We start from the raw sequence: 14,996 nt of genomic DNA on the forward strand, positions 1-14,996 counted from the left end.
GCATGCAGTTCAAAGCAAGAATCAAAGGCGCGCGAGAAGTGGCCTCTATCACAAATCCATAAAAAAGAAAAATAATAATAAATTTACATAAAATTCCGAATGTTGAAGATTTTCAGTTTTAAACTCGCCCGTGCTATGCTTGAAGCACCGGAGGCTCTCTCGTATAACAGGCCAATCCGCGATAATTTGTTACCTCACGGCTGCTTCAGCTGCAACTGCGAAACTAGAGACAGAGACGTATAAAGAAATTCGTTTTTACTACATGGGAATTCCGTGTCATTTCTGTTCATATGTGATAAAGAACCTTTTTTCGCGGTAGTTCTTATCACTACAAATTGGTAGAAGTTAGAGATCCGGCTATGCCTCGGCTCTGGTACCTATGACAGAACGGCTTATAGGAATAATAGAATTTGGAAACTCTCATTTGATGCAACACCATTCTATAATACACTAAGAAAATTAGTGCGGAAAAGCTTTAAAATGGGTAACGTTGTGGAAATCGTTGTGAAGACTGTTGATTTTGTAGGAACCAGGGGACTGAATCATCGCAGCAGAAGTCTGAATATTGTGTATGGCGACATCGTACAGATTACAGAAGTAAGGTGGCACTGTCGAGGCCAGATATTAAATAGATTTTATTGCATAATTAATGCAATCAAATCGTTCATGATATCAAAAGCAAAAACTGTGCTGGAAGTTGACGATACCAATAGGATGGCACACTTAGCATTTGTGGTAGATTTGACTGGTTAGATGACAAACAGGCTTTGGGGGGGAGGGGGGGGGGAATTTTCAGCCATATGAGAGTAAAAATTTTAAAACATATTACAAAATTGGACACGGCGGTTGGTAAAATCAATGTTTACATAAGAAAAAGACATTTATTCAGTTGAATAATTTAAAATATAGAAGGTGATTTAGATGATTAATTGAACGAGTGACACAGATGGAGTGGTAAGTAAATGTTTCACAAAAGTTAAAAGACAGAGGGACAGCTGCAAAAGTTAAAAAAGTAACAAGCTTGTGTTTTGACTGATTAAGATAGAGACATAGATGAATGAAGTGAGGAAAGGGCCTGGACTGCCAGAAGAGGGAGTATCCGGGAACATAACAGTTGGGGTAGTGCGTAAAAGGGAGTTTGTGTTGGCGGATGTTGGGAGGAGGAATTCGGGAGAGGGAAAGGGCTGCTGTTCCGGACCAGTCCTTAGGATGTGGGTGTAGAGGAGTGAAGAGGAAGGGAGCCCTGATTGAGAGGAGGTGGGGAGGATTCTTTTGGATCTGGTATACATTTCATGGTCGGGTAAGGGAAAGCGATTAGAGTTTCGTTGGAAGAGGATGTGGAGAGTGTGGAGCTGTTGTGTTGGAGGAATGTGGTGGTAGAGTATCGGCAGGTTACCAGGAGCAGCGAGAAAACTAGGGGGTGGGTAGTGTCGAGTTTACGGGTAACGTAGGATAGTCGGAGGTGTTCAGGATAGAATAGGAAGAGGGGGGGGGGGATTTTATAAGTTAGTGGAGGTTGCGGGTGGGGGACGGTAAGAGGATTCGAAAAGCTAGGCAGAGTGCATGGTGTTCAAGGATCTGTAGGGTGAGATAAAAAGAGGGAAGAGAGAAGTCCATGCAACATTTGCAGAACAGTTCAGTTCCCATGTTCGGTCGGTTAGTAGTTTCAATAACTAGTCTATCGTGGGTTTTCTGTTCAATGGTTAGTGGACGTGGCTTCCATGTTAATCGGCGATAAAGTGTCATAGGTACTTTAATGTGTTGGTTAACCGGATAGGACGATCGAAAAAGGTAATTTAAAAGTTGTAGGGATTGGTTTTAGTGCGATAATTTACAATTATATGCTATTTAGAGAGTATTTCTTCATGAAGACATTTCAGCTTACGTCATTTCGTCCAGAAGTTTTGGCTCTGTTTACATTTATTTTACGATTATTCAGATCTCTTGATTTTTACTAATGCTTACGATTCAAAAACAGAATAATTATTTCGTAAATTAAGTAGAAAAGAAATTTTAAAAAACAATAACCTTATGGCACACAGAAGACGAATGGCTTTTTCGACGTTGGGAGCGCTAGCGTCGCTACAAATGTCAAGACGATGACAACTTTCACAGCAACGAGTGTCGTGACAGCACATGTAGACTTTGCTAGCACTGACACCGAAAGATTGTTATTATTGTTTAATTACGACAGCTCTTAAATGTATCAGTTACCAGTTTTTGGCAGTTAGTTAACCGTTGTTCATTTTTAAGGGCGTGTAAAGCACGCGATAAGTCCCACCTCTTGCTTTAATTCTTGTAGCCCAGATGAGTTTCATGACTATTTTATAAAATAGTGGAAAACACAGTAGATGAAATTCCTAACTTTGGAATAGATCCTGCAGCTGTTGTGAAATTTGAGAATAAATGCAGCATGGTAATGTGGAAAAGAGTGCATCAAAAAGAAATAATAAAAATTGTAAGAAGCTACATATCTACAGGGAGGACTGATGTTTATGGCATGTCCTGCACTATGTTAAAAACTATAATCAGTGAAATTGCACAGCCATTAACAGTAGTAATAAATAAAAGCCTCCATGCAGGGGAATTTCCAGACTTCCTGAAAGTAGCACGCACAGTGCCTGTTCACAAAAAAGGCAGTCCACATGAAGTCTCAAGCTACAGGCCCATATCTATAATACCAGGACTAGCGAAGGTGATGGAGTCGATAATGGAAGAACAACTATTAAGTTACTTTTATGATGCGCCACATGGCTTTCGGAAGGGCAGGTCAACAACAAGAGCTGTACTTAGTTACAAACATAAGTCAGGGTTTTGAAGACAAAGAGTCTATAGTACTAGTACTCTGTGACCTTAGTAAGGCATTTGACTGCATCCCACATAAGGCCCTGCTCAGAAAGCTAAAAACATATGGTATAGGGGGATCTGTCCTGCAAACTCTTGAATCCTACCTGAGAAACAGACGACCGATTGTCTCCGTGCAAGGAGCTGAATCAGATGAGAAGAAGCTACAGCATGGTGTGCCACAGGGATCGGTAATAGGGCCCCTCCTGTTCCTTATCTTCGTAAACGTCATAGGCTCCAATGGGCACATCTTGCAGTTTGTGGATGATACAGCCTTGTTCTCATAAGGAGAGAATGTTGTACAGGCAGTCCAACAAGCAGAAGTCTTGTTCAATGAGGCTAAGGCCTGGTTTATCACGAACGAAATGAAAATTAATGAAGATAAAAGTCAGAGGATGATACGCAGCCTCAGAAATACTGGAGCACTGGGTAACGCAGCAGATGTTAAACTTCTGGGCTTCCTCATTGATAACAGATTAACCTGGCAACAGCGCACCAAACATGTATGTCCCAGACTTTCACGGGTCCTGTACCTCTTGAGGAAACTGAAAAGTATAGTACCAGAACAGTACCTGCCAACTGTGCACTTTGCAATGTTCCACAGCCACATTAGTTATGGGCTGTTGCTTTGGGGCCATTCTGCAGGCTGCAAGAATGTGCTTTTACTGCAAAAGAAAGCAATGAGGATCATTACTTCAGGCAAAAAAACACACCACTGTAAACCAATTTTCACCAGGTTAGGAGTTCTGACTGTTTGCAGCCAGTATATATCGAACTGCCTCTTCCACATAAAGAGAAACTATGATATTTACAGAGAGAGAAATGAAGTTCACAAATACAGCACTCGCAACAAAGACAGTATCGAAATGCCAAGGTGTCGATTAGCTAAGACACAAAACCGCTTCCCAATGGTGGCCCTAAAGCTGTTTAATGCTCTACCTGATGACGTTCAGACTTGACCATGGGAGCAGTTTAAAAGTAATATTTTGTGTAAGCTAAAAGAGCAACCCTTCTACAATATTGAAGAATTCTTCTCCAGTAATAGCATAGTGTTTACTTGAGCTGCAGCTCAGTTCCATGACTCCAACAGCAACCGTTACATTTAATTTCATTATATACTTGTATCTATTTATTGTTGTGATATTATTGTAATCTAATATATAACTTAAATACGTGTTGCGGTATTAAATTACTATCACAGTAGAGTTGTATTCATGTACCGGGTGATCAAAAAGTCAGTACAAATCTGAAAACTGAATAAATCACGGAAAAATTGACACACATGCTTGGAATGACATGGGGTTTTATTAGAACAAAAAAAAAACAAAGTTCACAAAATGTCGGACAGATGGCGCTGGACAGCAAAACGTCAGTGACTCCGCATGACAATCGTGTATAAAAGGAGCTGTAATGAGAGAGAGAATCAGATGCGCCAGCAGTCGTAGCATGTTGACGTTACCTGAAAAGGCGATTTTAGTGAAGCTGTATTATCAAAATGGGGAATGTGCTAGTTCAGCGTTACGATCCTATCGCCATAGGAAGGGGATTCGAACGAGTAAAGGTCCGTTGACAAATGCAGCTGTGGCGAGAATGATTTCGAAGTTCGAAGCCACGGGTTGTTTAGACGATAGACCCCGTAGTGGCCGACCGAGTACAAGGCGTAATGCTGCTGAGACAATCGGCATTCCATACACTACTGTTTGGTTGGCACTGAGGCGTACCCTCTGATGCTATACGTACAAAATCCATTGGTATCATGAACTGTTACCTGGCGATTTAGTGAAGCGGAGGGAATTTGCGGTGTGGGCATTTCAAAAGATGGCGGAAGATGACGATTGGTTGAGTAACGTGTTGTGGACCGACGATGCTCATTTTACGCTCCGAGGGTCTGTCAACGCCCACAACTGCAGAATTTGGGCTACCAAAATCCTAGAACTGTCGTGGAAACTCCACTGCACGACTAGAAATTCACGGTATGGGTTGGATTTACCATATGTATCATTATCGAGCCTTTTTTTCTTCGAGAAAATGCGTGATTCTGGTTTTGTAACCGCTACCGTGACGGGTGAGAGGTATGCCGATATGTTACAGAATCGCACCATCCCCAGCCTGGCTGTAAACACCTGCTGGAACGTACGATGTTTATGCAGGATGGCGCTGCACCCCATATTGCTAGACGCGTGAAAGATCTCTTGCGGGCGTCGTTTGGTGATGATCGTGTGCTCAGCCGCCACTTTCGTCATGCTTGGCCTCCCAGGTCCCCAGAGCTCAGCCCGTACGATTATTGGCTTTGGGGTTACCTGAAGTCGCAAGTGTATCGTGATTGACCGACATCTCTAGGGACGCTGAAAGACAACATCCGACGCCAATGCCTCACCATAACTCCTGACATGCTTTACAGTGCTATTCACAACATAATTTCTCGATTACAGCTATTGTTGAGGAATGATGGTGGGCGTATTGTGCATTTCCTGTAAAGAACATCATCTTTGCTTTGTCTTACTTTGTTATGCTAATTATTGCTATTCTGATCAGATGAAGCGCCATTTGTCGGACATTTTTTGAACTTTTGTATTTTTTTTGGGTCTAATAAAATCCCATGTTATTCCAAGCATATGTGTCAATTTTTACCTCTCTATCTATATTATTCCGTGATTTATTCAGTTTTCAAATTTATACTGACTTTTTGATCACCTGGTATTTTGATAACGTTGTATCTTGACGCTGTCTGTCCAGCTGTGGCTGGTGAATGACACAGAATTGGTAATAAAGGTAATGATAATGAAGGTACTAAGCAGTCTGATCCTCAGGGAAAGCGGAGGCTCTGCTTTATTGTAAGGAAGACTTATTTTATTGGGTTATTGTGGGGAACACAACGATTGCATCTGCGGAATGTAAGGCTAGAGACGCCTACCGTCCTCCAGAGTGGTGCAGAAGACGGGCTGGCTGGGGACGCCGTCGCCCTTCCTGGTGAAGGCCCGCACCTCCAGGCTGTAGTTGCGGAAGCTCTGCAGCTCGCTCAGCTCCAGCCGCTCCTCTTGCGTCACGCGCTCTGCGGGGGCCGAAGGCTCTGGAACGACTGCCACCGTCCACCAGTTACATCAACTGTGAGGACGCTGCCATCCTCCACATACAGACTTTATGAGTATACGGTAAAGGCACCAACAATTGGTGGAAGGCGCAGGAGAAGACTTGTAATATACACACTTCAACAAACGTTTGGTATATCACAGAATTTAATTCAATGAATTCTTACAGTACACCCACTGAAGTTTGTACAATACTTTATTAACAAAATAATCATAATTTCGTCTGAGAATAAGATCAATTTTGGTTACTTACAAAAAAGCATTACAAAACAAAGCAGTCTCTTTTGTAAGTGTACATCCCGAAAACTAAAACAGTGACAATCTCTATCTCATGATGATGATTATCAGTCTTTAGCAGTGACTACGTCCTCTCTGCAGTCGCATGAGTTCTTCCACTCTGCGAGGATGAAACCAACAAGTTTATCTTGGGATATGATGTCCCACTCTTCAGTGGCAGCTTCATGGAGGTCCTGAAAATTGTCAGGTGGATTTGGACGCTGTACAATGGCCATCTTTAACAGGTTCCATGCTTGCTCAATTGCATTCGTGTCTAGGGACTGTGCTGGCCAATGCATTCGGTTGATGTTGCATCTATGGGGAGAGTATGGTGAGGTCTTGCATTGTCATCGATTAGCATGAATTTCTCATCGACTTCACGTCTCTAGGGGCATGCAATAGTTTGTAGGACCTCTTGGAAGTATTGGGGACCAGTCACATTGCTGCAGATGGGAATTAGAGGGGTCCGACATCATATCATTATTGCCGACCAGAACAGAACACTTCCACCTGCAAATGGATGAACTTCCTGAAAGTATCGACGTTCCTGGTGTCGTCTAGCTTTTCTTCAAATCCAAAATCGTCTAGTGGCCAGTCGCAAACCAACCCTGGTTTCGTCAGCAAACATGATATTACTCCATACTGCAACGGTCCAATGTCGATGTGCTAGAGCCCAGGTCCTTCGATTGCATCGGCTCCTTTGGTTCAGTTCAAAACTTCTCATTGGTCTTCTGGAATGAAGACGACACTGATGCACTCTTCTACGCACTTTTTGGTCTGAGATACGAATCCCTTTTTCCTAGGAGAAGTCGTTTCCAATATTTGTGGCTGTTGTTGTTGGACGCCTGCGAGCCGACAGTTGATGGGAAGGATGCTTCATTGGTGTTGTCATACGAAGACGACCACAGCGAGGTCTATCGTTCACATTTCCCATCTCTCTGTACTTTCTCCACGTCTTAGACATACCACTTTGAGTGACATGTAACCAATTGTCAACATCCTGCTGTGTATGATCTGCTGAAAGCAAAATCACTATCCTCGTCTGTCAAAGTGTCGTATGCCTCTATATGGCCTGTTATTGCGGCGCTTAGCACTAACTGAATGAAGCTGTTTTTGATACTGACCTGCTGGCAGTGTATCTATGTGTGTGTGTGTGTGTGCGCGCGCGCGCGCGCGCGCGCGTGTGTGTGTGTGTGTGTGTGTGTGTGTGTGTGTGTGTTTGTTTTGTTGGATCTTATAGGCGCGCAGTGGCGATGTCATCAGCGTCCTTACATTCATTAAAACAAGCTAATGTGGAGATAAACTCTAAATCTGTTGCCCACTCATGCACTCGAAATGACCACACACTCACTCTATCTCACAGGCCATAAAACAACTTAGAAAGAGGGGAAGTAGCTACAAATGAAATTAAAACACAGAGAAAACACAACACAGGAGAGCTAAAAGAAAAGCACAGGGAAATGTGACTGGCTGACCACTTACAAAAAACTTGGGTCAGCCAGTCACCCTGTTTACTCGTTAAACCATCTCCTTAAAATCTTTCGAGGAATGTTGGACATTTCACATAACTTGCTTAAAACAGGGGGCAGATCTGTCGGCAAATTCACCGCGGTCCGCTGGTCGGAAAATAAAACATAGTCCAACAAAATGTGGTGCACAGTGATCTGCACGATACAGGCACCACACATTGGAGGACCCTCTAGACAGAGTAAGAAGCCATGTGTCATAGGGCTGTGGCCTATGCGAAGACGAGTAAGAAGGACCTCTCGTCCCGTCGACGTGGCTGGAAGGAGGTGCGCAACAGTCGAATTGTTGATTTACTGCAGAGAGCTTAATGTCTATCTCTTCTAGTCACTCGTCTTCCTTTTAGCACATGGCTTTGTACCTTAACAGGGAGGTGGTAGCATGCAGGGGGACGTCACACTGAAGTAACTGAAGATCACGTCACGCCTCCTTGGCTACTAGATCCACCCTCTCCTTTCCCGCAATGCCATGTGCCCTGGTACCCAGCAGAAAGACGCCTCCTTCCCCAGTCGTTGTAATTGGAGGAGGGCATCCTGGATATTACGGACTGCTTTATCCGCTGGGTACAAACGTTTCTGAGAGTGAAGGGCACTCAGCGAATCGGAACAGACGAGAAACTTAGCACTGGAAGAACGTCTCATCTCCTCCAGTGCCTTCAAGATCGCATATAATTCTGCGTCGAAGAAAATAAATTCTGGAGGCAGTCAGGTCTTGAGGACACGATCTGGGAGAACGACAGAGCAACCAACAGAGTCCCCATGCTTGGACCCATCCGTAAAGAAGGCTACATAGTTGTGGCGTTCATATAAAATGTCAGAAAATATCGCACTGAAGACAGAAGCAGGAGTGCAATCTCTCTTGCACTGTCCTAAATCTAAAATGACGCTGAGCGTTTGCAGTAACCAGGGCAGCAGACGGTTAAAATCCTGGATTTGGGGTTGTACCTGCTCCACACCAAGTGACTCCAGCACACAGTGCAAGTGAATCCCAGATGGCATTATCGCTAGTGGACAGTTGGTTAAAAGGCGTTCCAGAGGCGGAAGAGCAACGTTATGGCATACAGGTGAAGTTGGAGCTATGAGGAACTTAGCATGCCTGCTGCACCATGACGAGCTGTTGCCGGATGGTGAATGGCTGTTTCTTGGCCTCAGCTGAGAGACTGGGTTTGGGACTGGTCCTATAAGCACCCACGGCCAGAAAAATCCTCTCATGTTGGACAACATCAATGATCATCAAAAAGGAAGGCCTCGCTAATCTATATGCCATGCACCCGTAGTTCAGCCGCGAACGCATGAAAGTCTGACAAAACTGGAGGAGACGAGCCCTGTCCGCTCCCAAAGACCCCTAGCTATCATGTCTCTCAGGTGTGACAATCACAACAACTTGGAGTCAACTCTCTGAGTCTCCAAAATGTAATACGGTGTCCCTCATATGCAAGTCAAGTAAATTGAAAATATGACGAGGACGATTAAAATGAACACACACACTTACCTAGAGGAAACTGAAACCCTGTCTTTGCATCACACTTCTCTAACCTATGGACAGGGAGATACGAGAAGAGTTCACTTAGACTACATTATATTATAGGTGGAAAGAGTACATTGTACGTCTCTATGAGGGGAAGACTTACCTGTTGACGTGACATAAGACTAAACAAGAGTCCATAAGGAGGAGACGGGGGATCCAGTATTAGAATCAGAATTGGAATCATCTTTGAATGACTTAAAATCACATAAGGGGAGGTGGCAACAAAACGTCCATTCATGTTGGTTTGTACAAGGGTTGAGACCGGCGATATATTATCAGTCTTTCGGAAAAGCATCATCCACACAATTTCGAAGACTGCAAGAGCTGGGAAGTGGGAGCATTATCGCACAATCAGCTTAACAGATCATGCATCTAAGTTATTGACTAGAATAATATACAGAAGAATGGAAAAGAAAATTGAGGATCTGTTAGATGACGATCAGTTTGGCTTTAAAAAAGGTTGAGGCGTGAGAGAGGTAATTCTGACGTCGCTGTTGATAACGGAAGCAAGAGTGAAGAAAATGGAGGCATGTTCATAGCATTTGTCGACATGGGAATAGCGTTCGACATTGTGAAATGGTGCAAGATTTTCGAAGTCCTGATAAAAATCGGGGCTAGCTGTAACAAATGACGGGTGATAAATGATGATCAGCCAGAGTCTTAAGGCCACCGATCTACTAACGACATGAATCCGTCCAGGCGATAGCAGCTTCATCTTGCGAGGAATGACAGGTAGTCAGACACACGCAAGGTCCATGTAGTACCTGTAAGCGTACTGTTCGTTGACCGAGGACGGATTGTGATGGCCCAGAGGCTCGGCACTAGCATTTCGGAAACCTCACGACTTGTCGAGTGATCGAGGAATGCTGTGCCGAAACGAATGTGAAATCACGTCCAGTGGTCGCGGGGTTGGGCGACCTCCCCACATTAGAGCTTTCGTACGTCGTAGGCTGGGCAGACTGCTAAAACAGGATGGGCGGCGATCTGTGGCGGAACAGACATTACACTTTAATGCTGGGCAGTGTACAGACCACTCGTAAGGATAGGCTTCCGCAGCTGATGACCCATGAATGTGCCAATGTTAACACCACGACATCGGCAACTACGACGGAATTGGGCACGTGACCATAGGCACTAGACGTTGGCTCAGTGAGCTCTGTATGGTCTGATGAATCCCAATACCTTCCTCAAGATGCAGGTGGGAGGACGCGAATAAGTCGTCTTCCAGGGGAACAGCTCTCTGACATCTGTACTGCAGGACACAGACAAGTCGATGGTGGCTCCATTATGGGAGACATTCATGTGGGCATCCACGAATCCAATGGAGCTCGTGCAAGGCACCCTGCTGGCCAAGAAGCGCCTAAACCTGCTTTCAGACCACGTACACCCTCTTGTTGGCGATCATGTTTGCCGGCAACAGTGGCACTTTTCAGCAACATAATGTGCCGTGACACAAGGCAGGTGGAGTGGTTCGAGAAACAAAGTGGCGAGTTCCAGTTGGTGTGCTGGCCCCCCCCCCCCCCACCCAACTCCCCAGATTTGAACCCGATCTAACAAAAAAATGGTTCAAATGGCTCTGAGCACTATGGGACTCAAGTGCTAAGGTCATCAGTCCCCTAGAACTTAGAACTAGTTAAACCTAACTAACCGAAGGACATCACAAACATCCATGCCCGAGGCGGGATTCGAACCTGCGACCGTAGCGGTCTCGCGGTCCCAGACTGCAGCGCCTTTAACCGCACGGCCACTTCGGCCGGCCCGATCTAACACATCTGGGATGTAACTAAACGTGGCACGAGAGCTCATCGCCCCCTCCACCTCCCAGGAATTTACGCGTGGGAATAAGAAGACCTGTGTGTTTGCAGATGTCGTGCCAATACCCTCCAGCGATCTTCCAAGGCCTTATCGCGTCCATTCCAAAGGTGGATGTACCGGTTATCTATTCGGTAGGTCGTCGTAATGTTCTGGCTGATCAGTACACAGTACGTACAAAAACCAAGAGGGAACAATAAGTGTGGAAGACCAAAAACCAAGTGCTGGTGTGAAAAAGGGTGTAAGATAAAGGTGCAGTCTCTCGCCACTACTGTTGAATCTATACGTCGAAAAAGCAATGACGAAAATAAAAGAAAGGCTCAAGTGTGGGATTAAAATTCAAGGTGAAAGAATGTCAGGGTTAACATTCACTTATGACATTGCTGTACTCAGTGAAAATGAAGATGAATTACAGCAACTGTTGAATGGAATGAACTCTCTAATGAGTATAGAGAATGGATTGAGTCCGCAGCTCGTGGTCGTGCGGTAGCGTTCTCGCTTCCCGCGCCCGGGTTCCCGGATTCGATTCCCGGCGGGGTCAGGGATTTTCTCTGCCGCGTGATGACTGGGTGTTGTGTGATGTCCTTAGGTTAGTTAGGTTTAAGTAGTTCTACGTTCTAGGGGACTGATGACCATAGATGTTAAGTCCCATAGTGCTCAGAGCCATTTGAACCATTTTTGAATGGATTGACAGTAAATCGAAGAAAGTCGAAAGTAACGAGCAGTAGCAGAAATGAGAACAGAGAGAACCTTAACATCAGAACTGGTGACCAAAAAGTAGATGAAGTTCCTCTGCTACGTAGGCAGCAAGTAACCATGATGGCTGGAGCAAGGAAGACATAAAAAGCAGACTGTCAGTGGCAAAAGGGCATTTCTGCACAAGAGAAGTCTACTAGTATCAAACATAAGTCTTAATTTGAGGAAGTAATACCTGAGAATGTACGTTTTTAGCACTGTACTGTAGGGCAGTAAGACATGTCCTGTGGGAAAACTGGAGTAGATGAAAACAGATTGAGATGTGGTGGTACAGAAGAATGTTGAAAATTAGGTGGAACGATAAGGTAAGGATTGAGGAGATTCTCTGCAGAATCGGCAAGGAAAGGAATTTGTGGGAAACAATGGTAAGAAGAAGGGACGGATCATAGTGCATCTGTTAAGACATCACGGAATAACTTCCATGGAAATAGAGGACGCTGCAGAGGGTAAAAACTGTAGAGGAAGACAGAGATTGGGATACATCCAGCAAATAATTGAGGGTGTAGGTTTCACATTTCGTACTTTCAGAGGAATAATTTGGCACAGGAGAGGAATTCGTGGTGCGCCACATCAAACTAATCAGAAAACTGATCACTAAAAAACAATGGCGCAATTTTACGACTTGGTCAAAGGAGCAGGAATCCCATGACCACATAACTAAATTTCGCTAAGCTCTCCTCGGCTATTGTGGACTCCAGTACCAGTTTACTGTGTCTACCGGAGAGGAGAAGCAGGAGGTTGGCTTCTTCCAGCTTGAAGATAATGGGTCAGGCGTTTTCCGTAATCCTAAATGAATTGTCGTCGGAGCCTACTTAGCCGGCTTAAGGACTAGCCAGTTGCGATATAACACTCTGCAGGGGTCGCATACAATCATCGCCACATCCGAATTAGCGTTTAAAAGGTCTTTGAAGCTAACAATGATATTAAATATAGGTATGTTGAATAGAGGTGCTTTGGCTGGTCTTAATTGCAACTGATTCAGAGACTGACAGTTTTTTCCAACGAGACGTATTTAGCTGTAACGGAGTTCTTTGTGTCAGGTCAAAACAGTCCTTCGCGCATGAACACACCAGAGAGATAGAGATATTCGAGAGTGAGGTTCTGTAAAGAACTACATATGAGGCACCATACACAACTGAGCAACCTGACCAAAACTGTAAACTGTACACACACACACACACACATATATATATATATATATATATATATATATATATATATATATATATATATATATATATATATGCCATGTCTTCGCAATAGTCATGGACATATTAGGAACAGGAGGGGATAGGACAGCTTTACTTACATACTTACATAAGGGGCAGCTACAGACCTAGTCAAATACACACACTCACACACACACACACACACACACATATATATATATATATATATATATATATATATATATATATATATATATATATATATGTATATATATATTGTTGTTGTTGTTGCTGTCTTCAGTCCTGAGACTGGTTTGATGCAGCTCTCCATGCTACTCTATCCTGTGCAAGCTTCTTCATCTCCCAGTACCAACTGCAACCTACATCCTTCTGAATCTGCTTAGTGTATTCATCTCTTGGTCTCCCCCTACGATTTTTACCCTCCACGCTGCCCTTCAATACTAAATTGGTGATCCCTTGATGCCTCAGAACACGTCCTACCAACCGATCTCTTCTTCTGGTCAAGTTGTGCCACAAACTTCTTTTCTCCCCAATCCTATTCAATACTTCCTCATTAGTTATGTGATCTACCCATCTAATCTTCAGCATTCTTCTGTAGCACCACATTTCGAAAGCTTCTATTCTCTTCTTGTCCAAACTATTTACCGTCCATGTTTCACTTCCATACATGGCTACGCTCCATACAAATACTTTCAGAAATGACTTCCTGACACTTAAATCTATACTCGATGCTAACAAATTTCTCTTCTCCAGAAACGCTTTCCTTGCCATTGCCAGTCTACATTTTATATCCTCTCTACTTCGACCATCATCAGTTATTTTGCTCCCCAAAGAGCAAAACTCCTTTACTACTTTAAGTGTCTCATTTCCTAATCTAATACCCTCAACATCACCCGACTTAAATCGACTACATTCCATTATCCTCGTTTTGCTTTTGTTGATGTTCATCTTATATCCTCCCTTCAAGACACCATCCATTCCGTTCAACTGCTCTTCCAAGTCCTTTGCTGTCTCTGACAGAATTACAATGTCTTCGGCGAACCTCAAAGTTTTTATTTCTTCTCCATGGATTTTAATACCTACTCCGAATTTTTCTTTTGTTTCCTTTACTGCTTGCTCAATATACAGATTGAATAACATCGGGGAGAGGCTACAACCCTGTCTTACTCCCTTCCCAACCACTGCTTCCCTTTCATGTCCCTCGACTCTTATAACTGCCATCTGGTTTCTGTACAAATTGTAAATAGCCTTTCGCTACCTGTATTTTACCCCTGCCACCTTTAGAATTTCAAAGAGAGTATTCCAGTCAACATTGTCAAAAGCTTTCTCTAAGTCTACAAACGCTAGAAACGTAGGTTTGCCTTTCCTTAATCTTTCTTCTAAGATAAGTCGTAAGGTCAGTATTGTCTCACGTGTTCCAGTATTTCTACGGAATCCAAACTGATATTCCCCGAGGTCGGCTTCTACTAATTTTTCCATTCGTCTGTAAGGAATTCGTGTTAGTATTTTGCAGCTGTGGCTTATTAAACATTGTTCGGTAATTTTCACATCTGTCAACACCTGCTTTCTTTGGGATTGGAATTATTATATTCTTCTTGAAGTCTGACAGTATTTCGCCTGTTTCATACATCATGCGAAAAACCTGTACAACAGTGTGGTTTAGGATATATTTCCATTAAGTATTCTCTCATCAGGTAAAGAAAAACACCTGTTCTTATCAGCTTATTATGTCTTATGTCCTGCATCACAGGACGAGCATATTCATTTTTGCCTCATGATCCGAGCATGCTCCACGTATGTCACAGGATGCCTTCTCACTTTCGAACCCTCTTTAAGTAGCCAGATGCCTCGTCAACTACGGCTTTTCTTAAGGTAGCAGCACGGAGGAGATTTAAATGTCAGGTTTACACTATGTATCACTTTATAAATTCGGTAATATAGCTCGTTTTATTACGATGAACATCTCACTGTGTGTATG

General features: G+C 43.6%; 1 protein-coding gene across 1 annotated transcript in view; it reads right to left on the minus strand.

Annotated features, from left to right (window-relative positions):
- Positions 1 to 14,996, minus strand: part of LOC124776081 (Down syndrome cell adhesion molecule-like protein Dscam2) — a 197,595-nt gene that overhangs the window by 21,731 nt on the left and 160,868 nt on the right. The window contains exon 14 of the mRNA XM_047250924.1: positions 5,759 to 5,914. Coding sequence (XP_047106880.1) covers positions 5,759 to 5,914 — 156 coding nt within the window. The remainder of the gene's footprint in view (positions 1 to 5,758; positions 5,915 to 14,996) is intronic.

The sequence above is a fragment of the Schistocerca piceifrons genome, chromosome 2 (assembly GCF_021461385.2).
Source record: "Schistocerca piceifrons isolate TAMUIC-IGC-003096 chromosome 2, iqSchPice1.1, whole genome shotgun sequence".
NCBI classification, from domain to species: domain Eukaryota; kingdom Metazoa; phylum Arthropoda; class Insecta; order Orthoptera; family Acrididae; genus Schistocerca; species Schistocerca piceifrons.